At 33.7% G+C, this 17,856-nt stretch overlaps 1 protein-coding gene across 1 annotated transcript in view; it reads right to left on the bottom strand.

Annotated features, from left to right (window-relative positions):
• Positions 1 to 17,856, bottom strand: part of NAV3 (neuron navigator 3) — a 312,728-nt gene that overhangs the window by 185,669 nt on the left and 109,203 nt on the right. Inside the window, exon 6 of the mRNA XM_023520404.1 lies at positions 2,338 to 2,406. Coding sequence (XP_023376172.1) covers positions 2,338 to 2,406 — 69 coding nt within the window. The remainder of the gene's footprint in view (positions 1 to 2,337; positions 2,407 to 17,856) is intronic.

Genomic DNA, 17,856 nt, shown 5'->3' with positions numbered 1-17,856 from the left:
GTTTGACAGAAAGTTACAATCTGCAGTTATTTTATTTGGACTATAATTAAGTACCAGTTTAGGTCAATTATTTCACTGTTAAAACAGTTTCCATATTAAAATTTCAAGTATCAATTATATCATGAATTGTGCCTAAAATGTACAATTACTGTATTTTATTTTATACTGCTAACATATATTGTACAATAAACTCAATGTACATAAATTAAAAACTAGAAATTAAGAACTAATATTGGCCTTCCAGGACATATTTGAAAACATAATATTAAAGATGGCCAGCTACTTTGCTAGCATTTGCTGCCACCATGTGAATGCCACTGTGTACTGCTCTGATAATTTCTATTTTAAAAGAAAAACAAACAAAAATAATCCAAAACTTATAAAACATTACTGAATTTTTTACTGTTCTGCTTTACAAAATTTCTAAAATAAAAGAACGTTCATATCTGTTATATTGGTGCCTAATATATCACAATTTGACAATCAGTTGTGACAATATTCACATTTGAACTCAATTCATAATATTATTTGATTTATTATTTCCAGAAATTACTAGGAAATCCAATGCTTATATAACCAAATACTTTTTAAATGGTAACAGGTATTGCAAAATGGAATGAAAATCAGGAAAACACAAATACCAGCTTAAAAACAGAAGTGCTGATTTCCTGGAACAGTTCATAGTTTCAAGATGTTGACTGTATCTTGGAGTTTATATATGGCTAATAAGGAATCCCGTCAGCTATTTTGCTAATTAGAGGTTGTGTCATACACAAGATTAGAATCTTTTCCAAAGGATTCCAGCACTTAGCTTTTGTTCAAATGGATCTGCAGGCGTTGCAAGTAAAGCAGAATAAGCACAGACAATGGGAATTTCGAGGATCGGTGATTTCATTCTGCAGAAAGAACTAGACTAATTTATTTGGCCAAATGTCTCAATCATAATAAACCTGAGAACTATTCCTGTAGACATAGTCATAGACTTAGAAAGTTCTTTCCAAATTCACATGTCTAAACAAATTTTGTCACAAAACTTGCAATAAAACTTTCCCTGCTTGCAGTAAAAGTTTGACCTGTTTCTAGAAAGCAATTAAAATGCATTTTAATCTTTACTATGACCCATGAAGCCAAGTGATCTTTAGTTCTCAGAAGAACAAATTAAAACAAATTAAAAAATCCATTTGCTCTTCTCATTACCCTAATTTGACAGGCAGCCAGAACTCCAGATCATTCATCAAAGTAATAAAAAGAGAAATGAGAATACAGCCACAAAAAAAAAAAAAAAGAGAGAGACGTTCTATTAAATCAAAGTTCTTAAAATATCTTTTATATGCATAAGTCTTAGAAGTGATAAAAATGCTTACTGTACATGGCAGGTCACTGTTCTTTGCACATCCTAATTTATAATATATCTTCTAATTTTTAATTAAATATCATTTTATCTCTCCAGAATAATTTTAATTACTATGGAAATGAATATATCTTAGAAAACCAAGGCAAAGAGAAAAGTACATACCTCAAGTCAAGACATCATAAGCACTCCTTGTGGTCAAACTTTGCATAACATGATTCATTATTACGGCCGTGACTAGTAAACGACCACTGAGATACATCTTCATCGAATGAGAGGGCATATATAATAATCACATAATAATCAGGGGTACAAAATACATTTGCTGAGGCTTCACTCAGCTGGTTCCATGCTATCATTATGCCTTCAGCAACTTAACATTTAAAAGAAAATCAAACACTTTGAACACGTTTTTACATACCAATATTTTCCAAACAGTACATAATGCACTGTCATTTATTATAAAAGACTGTCTTTGAAACACATGTCACAAAGACTCAAAATTTAATCTATTATAGATACAAGAACAGTCCAGGCTGAGACGGTGTTAACATTCCCTAAAAATACGCCAATATTTCTTAATTCTGCTTCAAAATGTAGAATAATTAATGTGTGCCCGTCTCAAAAAGCAATGAGAATCTTGGTGCATAACTTCCAGATTCCCTGACTTAGAAAGAACGGGGCCTCAAAGCAATATTTTTTCCTTGACTGTCTCTCAGCCCAGAACCTAGACTTCAGCCCAGTTCTATCACTATGTATGTGTATGACAAAACTAAAAAAGATGCCAAACCCCATTTTAATGATCTAATACAAACACTCCCATCCCTGAGACTGCATAAGGATATCCTCTTGGAAGAATTCAGTCCTCTAAACTTTTCATCCAGAAATATGTAATTTTTGAAAAAATTTAGAAAGATAGGACAAAATATCACTGGGCATTTACTTTATTATCACTAACAAGCAATAAATTAGAGATATTAACTGACCTAGTAGGCTTTTTTTGACTGGTTGCAATTCCACTGTGATTAGACTGAGTTGCATATCTGGCTGCCAGACTGTATGAGGAGAAACAGAGAAATTGAATTAAAGAGATTCTTTGAACATGGAAAGAAAGCACAAACTTACAAGAAAACTATGAGTTAATGAAATGCAATTGGAACATGTATAAACATGCATAAAGAATAAATTAATTAGAAAATTATGATAATGCAATGTATACAACATGACATTTGATTGTGAACACACTATGAAATAATGTAGTGCACCCCCTGTATAAAGTGTGTCATCACTGATTTTAAAATTAATCCTGTGTGACAGTATTCATATTATTTTAAGTAGTAATATTTCATCTCATAAAATATTCAACCTTTGTAAATGACTATGGAAACTTTATGAAAGCTAAAATTTGACTTAACAGAAAAATCTCTTTCTCAAAAAATTAAAATGAAAAAAACATGAAATGAGGGTCCTTATTTTTAATAAACTCTTCTAATTTGCTGCTTTAACCTAAATATTATTTTGGAAACTAAGTGATTAAAATATCTGGTTTCTGTCTAATAATTTATTACTGATCTCTTACAGAGAATGTTTTAAGAAAGTGAATAATTCAAGATATTTTTCTGAAGAAAGGTCAATGCGAAAATTGAGATTAAAGTGGAGTTAAAGTTCAAAAACAGACGAAACTGCTGATGACAATTTCTTGGCATTCTTAAATTATAATTCTTACCGATTTTAAAATCAAAATCTTTGATCAAAAACACATGAGAAATCATTATTTAAACCAAGTTTTGAAAAGCAGTGGATATTTTATAAACAAAATGAAAATTTGGACTTTAAGTTAAACTGATTTCTGAATTACCCAAGGGTTGCGAAATTGGTATTCTGAAGTATAGAGTAAGACCAAATAGAGCTGAAACATGTTCACACACCCTGTGATGGTCTTGGCTGATTGATGCCTGAGGGGAGAATCACTTCTCAGGTGAATTGTGACGACTGTACATGAACTCAGCTATTGTGCATACACAGTTTTCAAGGCCTCCAAGGAAACAGAAACAACATGGGGGTACTGAAATCAGGGTTGGAAGGGTCACTTGGAGCTCTGCTTAAGTTTTTCCGTTGCTTTGATGCCAAGCAGAGGGTACTGATGCCAAGGGAGGGGTTTCTAAAGGTGACGACATGCTTCCTAAGTTAACTCTTACTCTACTGAGCCAGTCTGCAGTGGAAGCATGCAGGTCCTTCAAACTGCCTGGTTAGACAGGAATAAATCCTCATATCTAGGGAGTGCTCCACGTTCACAGAGCACTTGTTTTCCACATTTCATATGAGATATGTTATTATTTGCATATAGCATTCCATTCTGTATTCTAATTACACCAGGCACTGAGTCAACTGGCCACGACTGACCAAACTATCTCCGTTAATAACGATAATAACAGAGAATAATTTTAATACAAAAACCAAAGTATCTCAATGAAATGATATTCATTTAAAATTTAAATTAAAATAAAGACACCTAAAATGAAGAAAAATCTTTGTGAACTTCTCAACTTACTTTGTCAATCAATTCAAGAATAAGAGTATTTATCTAAAGGTTCACCACTCTGTCTTATCCTAAAACCCTCCAAATTAAACACAAATATTATCAGGAGAGTTGATAATAAATTTCCTTCATGGAATTGAAACTACCTCATTGGTTTTCCTCCATGATTTTGAGAAGTATCAAAATTTCTAGTATAGAAGTAGAAAAACAACGACCTACTTTAGAGAGGTTAACCAACTTGGCCCAAATCAGTTCGGTTTTATGGCTGATGTCTGTTTTCTAATTTATTATAAGAGAATAGTCTATTTGTTGCCTGTTTTTTTGTACTGAGCCCTAATATTTTTTAATCTTTTAAAAGTTGGCTTCTGCCCTGCTTCCCTTGCGCTTGTGAAACTCTTACTTGAACACAAGAGTTATATTCAATTTTTCACCCTACTCTAACATCTTTGTATTTGCCATATTGTTCCCTCTGCCATTGTCAGTCTCTCTCTTTCACAGACTGTCACACCAGCTCACTTGATTTGCTCACCATCATTCTTGTCCATTTTCTCTTTCCTTCAACAGCCCTCGTCCTAATCCTTCTCTTGAAGACATGATTTTTCTGTCCTCTTTCCTTAAATACTTTTAGGAAAAGTATTTAAGGGAAAAAATGTATTTTCCTAAAATACTTTTCCTAAAATGAATTTCCTAAAATGTATTATTTCACTTAGCATTTCGTTTCTTACCTAAGATTCCAAGTAAAATTTACTAGAAACTAGAATTAATGTCTGCATCATACTCCCAGCTATCAATACCACCTGAGTAAAAGATGTCTGTTTCCAGAATCCTTAAAATCATCACATTAAACTCATCGATTTCCTTCTTTTATCCCCCAAGTCCTAGTCAGATACTTTAATTTCTTGATTTCTCTTCACAGCATCACCATTTTCTTTAGTCCTATGAGCCTGAAACCTCAATAGCTGATTCCTCCCTTTTCCTTTTAATTATTGAAGATGTTCGATCAAGACCCTGTCATGTCGATTCAGCCTCTACAAATCCATTTGCATCTATGTTCTCGTTCAATTTTCATCTTTATCACACTAACTCAAGCTCCCAATACTTCCCATAGCAACTCTAGCTCCCTTTATTTTTCTTAAATTTTTATCTGGCTCTGCCTTCCTTCATAGCAGAAAAGCATATTTTCCCCACAGTGCTTGTCATACCATTTCCCAAGTTTCAGATTTACAGACTAGTAACAAAGCAGGTGAGTAGGTACAGCTAATGTAATTTATTAGTAAAACAGACACAAGGAACATGTAGACACAGCTCTGAGGCAAGTGGGGTAGATAAAAAAAAAGTCAGAACATCAGTCAATGAAGGCTTTTCAGACATCTGAATTGAAGATTGCATTTTTTTTTTTCCCCTGAAATGTTGTCAAATGAGATTCATTCCAGCCAGGGACAAAAAATATCAGAAATGAAGGCACAAAAGAAATAAATGTTTTGAGGCTTACTGTGGGTTCTACTAAAGGAAGTATCAGCTCATCTATCTGCTAAAGTGAAAGAAATATCAAGGGATTGCTTTTTATTTCCCCTAACATGGAAGGAAGATGAGACTAAAGACAAGCAAAAAAAAAAAAAGAAAGGATGAAATTCATCTGGAGTTCTATACACCGAAGGATCAAACTGCCAGAACTTTCTATCCAGCTTACGTACAAATTCTCACGTGGAACGATAATATCCATTTATTGTAAGGAAAGAAAGTTTCTCAAAGTAAACATCCCGAATTGCGATTGCCCATTTTCACTAACCACCAGAGAGCCTTGCTACTCAGTGTTGTCCATAGACCAATAAATAGGCACCACCTGGGGCTTGTTAGAGATAGTGAATCTCAGGTCTCGTCTTAGCACTACTGAATCAGAATCTGCATGTTAACAGAATTCCCAGATGATTCCTACACATAATAAAACTGAAGGAGCTGTGCTCTACAGAATATCCACAAATGTACAAACTTGGAGAAAAAATCTTGTAGTTTCCAAAGTCGAACAGCATAATAATCTAAATATCTCAAGACACACTTCATCTTCTGTCTTGATGCTGCTTTAGATACTGTTGACTCCCTTCTAGAAATCCTCACCTCACTTGCCTTTCTTAATGCAGCCTCTATCTCTCCAGCTACCCCTTACTTCTCAAGTAGAAATCTACTCACTATCCCCATCCCCTAAATTTTGTGCTATGACCATGAATATTTTCAAAATCATAATCCTAGTCATCAGCTAATTTATCCCTCCATTTGTTTATATTGAATCTATAGTTTATACTCAAATCTCAACTGAACTCAGAGCCTCTTTTCTAAATATCTACTTGATAGCTCCTAGATATTCCACCTGGATCTATCACCTACATTTCTCCCAAACATTCCCCAAATGCTCAAAACTTAATGCATTTTCCTTCTTTTAAATCATCCTCTCTCTCTGACTTTGCCATTTAATGTCACCAACATTTCCTCCATTGAGCACTATGGAGTTATCTTGATCGTTACCCACTTTTTTTTTTTTTTTTACTTCTTTGTCATTTATTTTATAAACTCTAATAATATCTCTTCACTAGTAGCTTTGTTGTCAGTCCATTTTTATTTCCAGACAAATCAAATCATTCTTCTCACAGCCAACAGAATTAACTTCCCCAAGAGAGAACAGATGTCAATCTCTTTTTTTAAAATTGCTGTTGACTCCCAAGTGTCTGCAGGATAAAATACAAGCTCTGTAACTTGATTTATAGAACACTTCAGCATGTCTCGTCTTCTTTTGCAGCTTCGTGTCCTCTGCATATCCTCCAACCCATGTTCTCCACTGTCACCACCTTAGTCCCTTGCCTGTGGCCTCTTCTCCCATGGATCCGTGAATTTTCTCATGAGGCTTCCTACATCTGAAACACTATTCCTTCTTTCTCCCAGATTATTAAACCTAACTTCTACTTCAAAATCTTGACCAGACATTAACTAAGTTGAAACATGTTTCAAGTCCAGAGTTAGTTTTGTCCTCCACTAGTATATAAGTCTTCTATAATTATTAAGCTAATATGGAAATTTATCAGTAAATGTCTGTCTCCTGAATCCATTGTACTGTTCACCAGAACAGAAATCATGTTATGTTCATTTTTTGCATTCTCGGTTCCTCTCGTGGGGTTGGTATGTGTTTAACAATTAAGTGATTTATTGATGTTTACTGGATATTATTATCAAACAATGGTATCTTACAGCACCATCATTTAAGCTAGGGAAATTGTTTCAAGAATGGAATTATCAGAAATATACTAAAGGAGGGAACAGAAAGACACATCTTTATTGTGTCCTTATTAAGTGATGGTTTATATTTATTTTCTCATTTATTCCTCATAACAGTCCTGCATAAATGATACTCTGTTCCTGGCTAAAACAAACAAACAAACAAACAAACAATGAAACTGAAGCATTTAAACATTAAATCATCTGTACAAGTTATACTGTTTGTAAACAGCAGTTCTAAAATTTGAACTTCATTCTGTTAGTTTCTGTAGTCTGTGCTCTAGTCTATTATACTATATCTTCTTCCCGTAAACTGATTACAAATTGCAACATTTTAACATTCTTTTTAGGATTAACTCATTGCCCTGTGGATCTGTGAATATCTCTAACACATTATAATAATAATTTTATACTTCATACAGCATATCATCTCTTTGTGTTTTAAGTAAAATTGATTTCAATATATGCCATTCATCATTGAGATACATAACAATAAATAATTTTATTTAACAGGTTACTTATGTAGAAATCTGAAATAGGCAACACAAAATGTTAAAGGGAAAGATACTTTTAGTATCTAAGCAGCTCTCCTCAAAAATATTGTCCATGTAAACACTAACTTTAATCTTAATTTTAAGTAGCATTTTAGTCAGGGCTAGCAAATATGGCATATTATTTATAACTTCTCACTCCCATGCCCATTGCACACATGACCAATGAATCAGAGAACTTTTTTCAGCTGAGCTCTGTGGTAGCCTCAAAACGCTTGGCCAGTAAATAGAATAAGTGAAAATTTATATGCATCTCTTTAAGTTCTCATCAAAATATTGTTAGAAAATTTGAATGGTTCAGTATAGGATTTTGTACAAGATTCTATTTCTATTGTAGTTATTCTAGCAGTGAACACCCATGTAGAAGTAAAATTATATAACCTTATTCCTTAGTTTTCATCCTCAAAAATAAAATTAAACCCAGACATAAAGCACATGTGCATCATTAAAAATCACCAAATGGCAATATCTGTGCCTCCCACAATCTATCATTCTTTATTTCCACTAGCTACTAATAAGCTTATTCCAAAAAAAATCTCAGTTGAGAATGTTGATATTTGATTTCTCTCAATTTATGTTAATTACTTAATGACAGTTTCAATATATTTTTCTTATTCATTTGTTCTTCAAATATTCTTTATCACTTCCTGTTTGCCCAGGTAAGAACCTGGAGAGTCATAGCAACTTGCTAAGGAACGGGACCTCTCTCCTGACTGCAATGGAGAATACCCACAGTTTTAAGTGCAGGATAAATGATAAATTCTCAGATTAGAAAGATTCTCCTCTTAGATATGTAAAAGCAGAATTGGAAGAGGAAGGAGGCTGAGATGTTCAGTAAGCCTAGAGACCAAATAGAAAATCACTGCTATAATTCAGGCAAGACCTGATGAGGGCCTGAATGAAGGCAGAAGCAAAGGAAATAGAAGTAAATGTTTAGTTAGAGAAGTTATAATCATGGATATAGAAAATGGAGAAAAGGGAGGACTCTAAGACGGCTCCAGGGCCTCTGGCTTGAGTCGCACAGTAAAGTGACATAGAAGCAGAGGGTAGGAAAATAGGATTGACCATCCTTGGTATGAGGTATGAAGAGAAAAAAATCAAGATTCCACTTCTATGTTATGTCACTAGTCAAATGGTGAGTAAAGTAAGAGGAAATACTAGGAGGATGACTGAATATTCACAGATTACTTTCGTAGTAGAGATAAAGTAAAGATCACTTTATGACCATATTATAATGGTTTTCTTATAAAGTACAGAAACACTTTTTGGATATTGAATAAATGAATAAATAAGAAATTGACTTCATAACATTAAGGTTTTTAAAGTGGCAGATAGACATAAATATTGAGAAATTTGATTTAGTTTTCTATTCCACTTATTCTAATAAGCATATATTCTTTGATGCAATCAACCAATTAATGAATCATTAAAAAGACTTGTTGACTGCCTACATGTATTGGCACTGTGCTAGAAAGATTTAATTTGGGAAAATTAGGTTTAAATATGCCGAGATTATTGTTTCACTCTGAGAAGTATAACCTTAAAACTATGTTTACTAACTCAAAATGCTTTCTAAAAAGTATAATTTGATATTTAATAGAAACTGCATTTACTTCAAGTTTGAAAGGAGAAACACAAAAATATTAAGCAGATGTGAAAAAAGTAGTACATTAAAATATTTACTTTCTATGAATTATTAAATTGATATGCCAGTAGCAAAAATCTAGTATATTTGGTTAACAGCACAAAATCTAGAGCCAAACTGCTCTCCCTGAACACCAGCCCAGCTGTTTTCTGTGCCTGTGTCCTTATCAGTTAAACAAGGATGACAGTTTTACCTACCTCCAAGTTTTTATGAAGATTAAATTGCAAATCAGTTAGAAGGATGTCTCGTACAAATAAATGTTGTAATAGTCAAATAGAAAATTCAGTGGGATTCAGATGTAGGTTCGAGAGGCCCTGAATGGCACTAAGCCCCCATGGGAGGCTCTATAAACATTAAGGTGAATTCAGTACAAGATAACTTCCTATATTCTTCAATCCCTACAATTACCCTGCCCTCCCAGAGCTTGGTAGTCTTTCCAACACCACACCTTCCAGTTCTCATCTATCCCTTTTAAGAGCACTACATTCTTACTCTAAAGCCCACAAGCATGGACCTCTCAGTACAGTGGTTGAGCTTTCAACTCTGGCTCTCAGTCTTCAGGTTTATAATTACTTTGGGACCATGAATTCTTGAAAGCAAGTATGATTAAGTTATATTCTCTCTCAAACCTCCCTGGATACTACTCACTCTTCTTTCCTGAACTCAATAATATCAGTCCCTCTAGGTCCCAGTCCTATAAAGAATCACCAGAAATTGTTCCAAAATGACATCCAAGAACCATCATTTCCAAAGCAACACACACAGGGTGAGCCTTCCAGAACCTATAATTCTCGTACTGTACATAATCCAAAAAGTGTCTCAAATACAGAATTTAATAAATGTTTTGTTCTGTTTTATAGTGATTGGATGAAAATATAGTTTTGATATGCTTCAAGATATAGTATATTTATTTTAATATTTGAACCAGAGTTTTGTGTTTGATCTGTACTCTAGATTTCACAAATTTGAAAGACAAAGATAAATGTCTCAAAAAACGAGGCGTTCTTTAACAACAACAACAAAACACACTTTGCGTTTAAGAAGGTAGCAAAGAAGCTACCATAACACTGAATAAATTGCAAAACAAACAAAAAGAAAAAAGAACATTCTGTTGTTCTCTCACTTTCCCATAAACGTAGTTGCCAGAGTTTTGTTCTGAGCCCTCCTTCTTTATACTGTTTTCGTGAGTATTCTCTTCCATTTCTATTGTTTCCATCAATAAAACATGGTTAAGCTGATGTTCTCAGGTCCATATCTCTGGCCCTGACTGCTATCCTGGGCTCCAAAGCCACACACTAGAAATGTCAGACTGAAATATCAAATTCAGGAAAGCCAGAGCTGAGTTAACAAAAATAGAAACATGATGATTCTCTTTCATCCTTATCTCCATATAGTCCCCATATCCATTTTTCCAGCCAGACCTTTGTGCCTATAACGTTAAGCTGTTCACTCTCTTGTCACTATGGACCTCTCCCCAAAAGCTCCTCTCCCCAAAAGACATGCTCCTCTCCCCAAAGCATGTCTTTTCTCTACCCTGTCACTAAGCTTATGTTCTTAAGTTATAAATGGCATCATTTTTCCTCTGATAAAAAAATATCCAAGGCAATCTTCCTTTACATTCAAGAATGAGTGTCAGCTCCTAGACACAGCACCCAGAGCCTCCATATATTGAACTCTGCCTACCTCTCTAGTCGTGTCTCTCATCAAACCCTGTTGTAATTTAAACATAGAGCTATAATAAATTCTTTGATGCTCCTTCCATTAAGAGGTAAGATCTTTGGCCCACTTTCCTCCCCTAAAATCTGATGAGCTTATCTGTCACTCCTTCACACAATATGTCACGGTTTAAGAAGTACAATGTCCCTGAGACTGCCATGCTGGAGAGGCCAAGCGTAGTCACTATTCCAGCTAAGCTGCCAGATGTGCAAGTGAAGAAGTCACCTTAGAAGTGGATTCTCCAGCTACAAGTGTTTTGCCTCCCAGCAGTTGGTGACACCCCGGCCATTCCACACTTCCCTGTGTGCCCTGTCTGATTTGAGGCTCACAAAATCCATGAGTATAATAAAATGGTTATTGTTTTGTGCTATGATATTTGGGGTGTTTTTTTGTTTTATTTTTTCTTTGTTTGTTTTTAAAACAGAGATACCCAGAACACACTACTAGTTACACTTTTTCCTTGGTTGATAGTTGTAGTTTCCTGAATGTGAAATGGTATTTTTTTCATCAGTGCCTTCGTATGGGCTCTTTCCTCTAACTGCCATCACTGAGTAACTTGTACTGTTAGACTAGTTAGCATACCTTAATGAATTATCTGGTTAAATATCTAGGTATTTTATTAGAGTGCAGGCAATTTGAAAGGTAAAGCATCACTGTGTCTCAGCTACACATCTAGCATAATTCTTGGCACATAACAGAGGCTGAATTGTCATTTGTGGAAAGCTCATATTTAATTAAACTTCCAAATCATCAATTAAATAGAACACTGGGCTCTAATATACGATATGAAGGATCACTAAGAACAATATCATCTTTCATTAAAAGATTTCATTTCATTTCCAATGGTTTTCATTAACTATGCCCAACTGCACGGTGATTGGTTCATTAAAATATAAAAATCAGGCACAAAACAGTAATTCCTAAAATGTATACACTTAATAAAAATACAATTGAATAAACTATGTTTATCAGAGCAATATAGAACATAAGGACAATTTTTCAGATTATGCTGATTTTTATAATTCCTCATCTATATTAAGAAATGTTATAGAAAATTACTTGAGAATCACCTCTTATTCCTTCCTTGTCTATTTACCTTCAGTCTTGAAGTCACGCAAACATATAAGTGGAAATTCCTATACAGTCAAACATTTAGTACTCTTGATTCCCAAAGACAAAGAAAAATGCGCTTAATTATAACAACATAATTGTCAATTTAATAACATTATACCTAAGAACCAAGGGGAAATACAAAGAAAGAAATCACAGAATATGAAGTAAAAAATTTCTTGGGCATGGTTTTTAGCGGACAATTTATACCTCTTAATTGTACTTTTCTTTTATAAGGTGGTATCCTAAAAATGCAGGAATTATTTCCTTCAAAATTCAGTGAATATAGGTTGAGAGGAAATTAGGACTAAGTTAACTGCGATATACAAAATCAAATGCGTGGGAATAAAGTTTTAAAGTGGAGATTTTTAGAAAAAATAAACTTTGATTACAGTGAAACACATTCACTAAAAATTTTAAGACTGAGATAGATTGAAATATTATTTTCTTGAATATCCTATGATTGCTAAGTGTTGAGATTATATACCATATTTTCAGAATTAAGATTTAAAATTCTTTAAACCAAATTCTTCCTTTAGTACAAAGATTTTCCCTTTGTGGCATCCTCATGCAATGTTATAAAATGGTAACTGACAGGTAACTTTAAGAAAGAGGGAGGTGTTCAGCCACTTCTGCAAAAATACTTTTGTATCTCAAAACCATATATATTACTTCAAAAATATTTAAGACTTTTTGCAACAAATATACTTACATCAAGGTAAGTAATAAACATGCTTTCTCTCTAAACTTAAATTTTGCTGAGACTTCAGTGAAAACAATTATCGCCTAATACATTCATGAGTCAGAAACTTTGCTTTCATTCACATGTGTTTCTTTTTAGTAGCTGGGTGGCTGAAATATCATCTCGAATGTATGTGAAACAGGTTATATTGTGATAACTTATCCCATTAGTGAAATATGGTATGTCAATATGTTATAAACTCTGTCTTATCTGAAATTTCAACTGACAGTTACTAAGGCCACCTGCATGTCTTGCTTTTGTTGAATCTCAAAACCGTAACTGAATACAGAGATAGATGCCTGTGTTAGATAATTACTGCATCAAAGTCTCATGCTCTTTTAGGAATGTAGAATTTCAAGATAAAGGAGAACTCAGGAAACTAGGATCATATTTCTTTTATAACGTTACCATAAATTGGACTTTCCACAGGGCTTTTACTTACATGTAAGCTCACAACTACATGTTCCATGGATTTTTTTTTCATTTACAATTTTCAGTATGGAGTAAAATTATATCACAGTACACTCAGTGGTCCATTCCAAAAGTTCATTTTCGTGCAACCACCTTAAAAAATTGGACTCTGAAAACCAGTAGACAAGGCCATTTTGTTAAGCTGAAAATTTAAACAAATTTTGGCAAGGACAACCCTGATTAGTGAAAAATCTAGATTATTTAATACTTCTAAAGACTTAAAAAGTGTTGTAGTAAGCACAAATTATATTGAACTATTTCTTAGTACACATGTTCACAAAAATGATCTTTGATTATTATACTTATAAAATAAGTATATAAGTGGATGTTTATAAAGTGTTTGGAGATCTATGAGAAAGTCTATTGTACAGAGTTTTTATAATTGGGCTACTCTCTATTTACTGTAAAGTACAGATAATAACCCACACAATCAGTTTCATATTATTAAGGGGTGGCTCGGGTCTCAAAACATCTGATAGTGAGCTTTGGTCCAAAGTCTGCCCCACAGCCTGGCAGGGAGAGAAGGATGATTTTATTTATACATCTTATGATCTCATGAGACTAAGAGGCCAATCAAAAAGGCAGAGAAGTTTGGGGTGGTCAGAAGTATAAGTGTAGGAAATACAATATGAAGGGGCAAATGTTGACAGTGTGCTTTATAATAAAGAAGGACTTTATTATGGTTAAAGTTTAATTGGCAAGACAGGTGCAGAAATCTCAGTTGCAGAAATGTGTAAGTCGCTTAAATCCAACTCTGTGCCTACTCTCATCCTGATTATAATTCGGTTTTCCATATAGGTCTGACTATACGAAAATAATTCGGTGGTCATAATGACATGATTATTATGATTTTCGTGACAGTTGCATTTTCCATTAGAAGTCAATAAGTTGAAATTTTAAAGAACAATCTTTAGTGGAAAACATTAATATGTAATAATTTCATATAATATAAAATTGCCGGTATAATAATCAAGTCTATAGTACCAGTACTCTATTTGAGAAGAGAGTGACTCATAAATACTAAAAATCAAATAGAATCAACTAATTTCTAGTGCTTGGGAGAAGATAAAATGTATAAACAGGATATCAAAATGTCCTGTGGCAAAATATTAAAGAAATAAACCACAGAGCTCTACAGTGACACATAAATCACATTAAAAAAAAAAAAAGATTTGATAGTTATAAGGCCAAATTATAAAAACTAGCTTGCCATTGTTTTTACCTAGATAATTATGTCAAAAAGCATAAATTTTAACTTAAATTCTCTAAATTCTCTAAATTAGGCCTCACTCTAATGCTGTAAAATATATATTTTCACAATTACCTTGGTAAGATAGAATATAATTATGATGTTTTCATTTTCTACCTGGAGAAACTAAGTTAGGTTAATTGATTTTTATTTTTTTATTTTTATTTTTTAAAAAGGAAAGATATCAGAACCAAGATTCTGTCCATACCTTCTGAGACTCAGACTTACATATTATTTCCTTCTCCCTAATGTGATGTCACCAACATGTTGATAAATAATAAAGGTTTAAGTTTACAACATCAAGGATAACAGGAGAGAGGACAGAGGCCATCAATGGATGAGAGGTTCTGGAGAACTTAAAATAAATGGAGTGATGTTAATGGAGAATGCATAATAAAGGAAGCCTCATCCTAGTATACACATGGAGAGAGGTTTAAATCTAGAACAGTAAGGAGGCAACATGGACAAGCGAGGTGCAGATTAAATGACGAGACGATAAATAAAAGAGAGATTAAGCAAATGTTCATGTTAATCATTATGGATGACCAATCATGGCCAGATATAAACGAACCAATTAATTAATCATCCAAACAAACAAGAAGTAATTTTAACAATAACTGAATAATCCCAGAAAAAAGATGCCAGCAGAGAGGGTTCCATTAGTTTATCTGGACTGATCTCTCTAAAAGATCGTTAAACAAGCCGTGGCCCATTCTTAAAGTTATCTATGAGTTTATGCTTAATTCAATCAAATATCCGCTTTCCATAGGCATTCACGGAAGGCCTTGAATAAGAAAATCAGAGTTTATGTCTTGATTCTGCAGAACATATTTATAATTGCCAAAATATAAACACTTCATATGCGTTAAAACTTTTAGAATCAACCTATGCTAACAACTTGGAAGAATCTTATGTTTACAAAATAAAATTTTCTGAAACAATCAAAAAATGGACAGAGGTTGGATGACTGCAGATGACAGAGGTTGGAAATTGTTGGTGGATGAGGGAGAATTGCTAATATCCATGTTTTATAAAACAGAATGCCAAAAGATATTCTACAGATGATTGAGAAAGAATTAGAAGTGCTATTTCATTATATAAAGTTACAAACCTAACCAATAAAAGAATGAAAAGAGTGAAATTTAACTACTTTAGTAGCACCCCTAGAAAACCTCTCTATATTTATTCTCTCCAATTCCTCCCTCCTGTTTTAAATTGAACAGATTCCAATCAAGCTCTTACAAGCCCCTACTCCAGTGGAATAGCTCATGTCAAAGTCTCCAGTGCAAAATCTATGTGTGGGTCAGTTCTCAGCACTCATTCTACTTATGTGCAACATTTGATGCAGTAGAGTTCACATAGGGTAGGTAGGTAATGGTCAGAAGCATAAACTCTGTGGCTGGATTGTCTGGATTCAATTTACAAATTAGTCTCCATGAAATCTTGCATGATTTAATTGATCTTTCCTTTTTCAGTTTCCTTATCTGAAAACAGGATTAATAATAGTGCAAAAGCCACAGGGTTGTTGTGAGGACTGAAGAAATGAATATGTATATAAGATACTTAGAATGGTGACCAGAACAGAATAGCGGCTGCACATAAACTATTACTATTGATCTCTCTCTCTTCCTTGGAACACCTTCTTCACTTGCTTTCCAGGAAAATAAATTTTGGTTTTCTTCCTGCATTACAGGCTGCCTCTTTTCAGTTTCTTCTATAGATCTTGCTATCTCCCTGATCTAGAAACATTGGTGGGCTCCTGATTCCAGTTCTTAGTCCTCTCTTCCTCATCTATAAACAGATTTCGGTGACTCCATCATGTCTAGTCTCATAGCTTTTGCTAATATCTATATGGTTACATTTTCTGAATTTTTGTCTATAGCCTGCACCTGTCCCTTAAACTCCAGTTTTGCAATTCAACTGTCTCCTTAATATACACGTAAGTATACTTAGTACACATTTCAAAATTGACATGTCAATAAGTGAATATTTGACCTCCCTACCAAATCTGCTCTTCCCACATTCTTTTTCACTTCAGTAAATGGAAACACCATTTTCCCAACAACTAATAACAACAATGTTATGGTTGGATGGAGCCTAACTGGAATATTTTCTCTTCTTCAAAAAAAACCAGACAGGATCCCAACTCAAGCTCTTAGCTCTTGTCCTTCTGTCAGCCTAAAACACTCTACCTCAAAATAATCACACAGCTAGTTCTTTTACCTTCTTTGTTCAATGTCATCAACTGAGTGAGGACTTCCCTTAGAATTCTATTTAAATTTGCAGAAATATGGCTCTTAAGCATCTTATTTTCCCTTTTCTGATTTATTTTTCTCTACTATAAGCTGTTCAATTACTGGTATATAGTTTAATAAATTTTTTATTGTCTGTCTTCCATCACTAGAATGTAAGCTTCAAAAAGGCAAAGATTCTTACATATATTTTTTCTTCTGATATATCTCTAGTGGCTACAAGAGTGACTGGAATATATTAAGTGCTAAATAAATATTTGTTGACTACCTTAAAGAGGGATGGGAGAGATGGGAGAGTATATGAATCAAAAGTAACGACCAAATTAAAAAATAAAAAATAGTAGAAGTATTTTATTTAGCTATGTGGTATTAACTACTAAAGAAAATATCTAACATAATTAAAGGAGTTACCTCTGTAAAACCAGACAGAGCTTGGAAAGGTTTGAGCATTAGGCTGTTATTTATAATCATAAGGATATTATTACTTTGAATTACTTTTATATATTTAATAAAAGTTAGAGATGAAATGGACAGAATTGATCAGAGAAAGTAAGAAATGTGGCAACAGTGATGAGGTTGACTTAAGGTTTCTAATGTGGGTCTATATATTTTATTAATACATGTGATGTGATCTTAAAGTAGGAGAAGGGAATATGAAAGTAGTTATCTGTGTGTCTATTATTTGCTAAGTGTGATGCTAAAGAGGCACTTTATACACATTATCTCTTGTGGTCTTCTCAGTGAGGAAGCTATTCAACATTAGAAGTAAGAACACCAGTATTTGAGCAGGCTAAAACCACTTGCCCAAAGCTATACCACTGGGAATTGGCAGGCAGAATTCGAACCCATGTTTGCCTGATTAACAAAAACTATATAGGTGCTGTTTCATCTATAACAACAGTGGTTGTCAGACTTTTAAATAGGGAATAATTACATAGAACATAAGCAAAGTGTGTGTCTGTGAGT

This window comes from Pteropus vampyrus, unplaced genomic scaffold (genome assembly GCF_000151845.1).
Source record: "Pteropus vampyrus isolate Shadow unplaced genomic scaffold, Pvam_2.0 Scaffold9, whole genome shotgun sequence".
Taxonomy (NCBI): Eukaryota; Metazoa; Chordata; class Mammalia; order Chiroptera; family Pteropodidae; genus Pteropus; species Pteropus vampyrus.
Note: the sequence above shows the minus strand (reverse complement) of the source record. Positions and strands in the feature narration are given on the sequence as shown.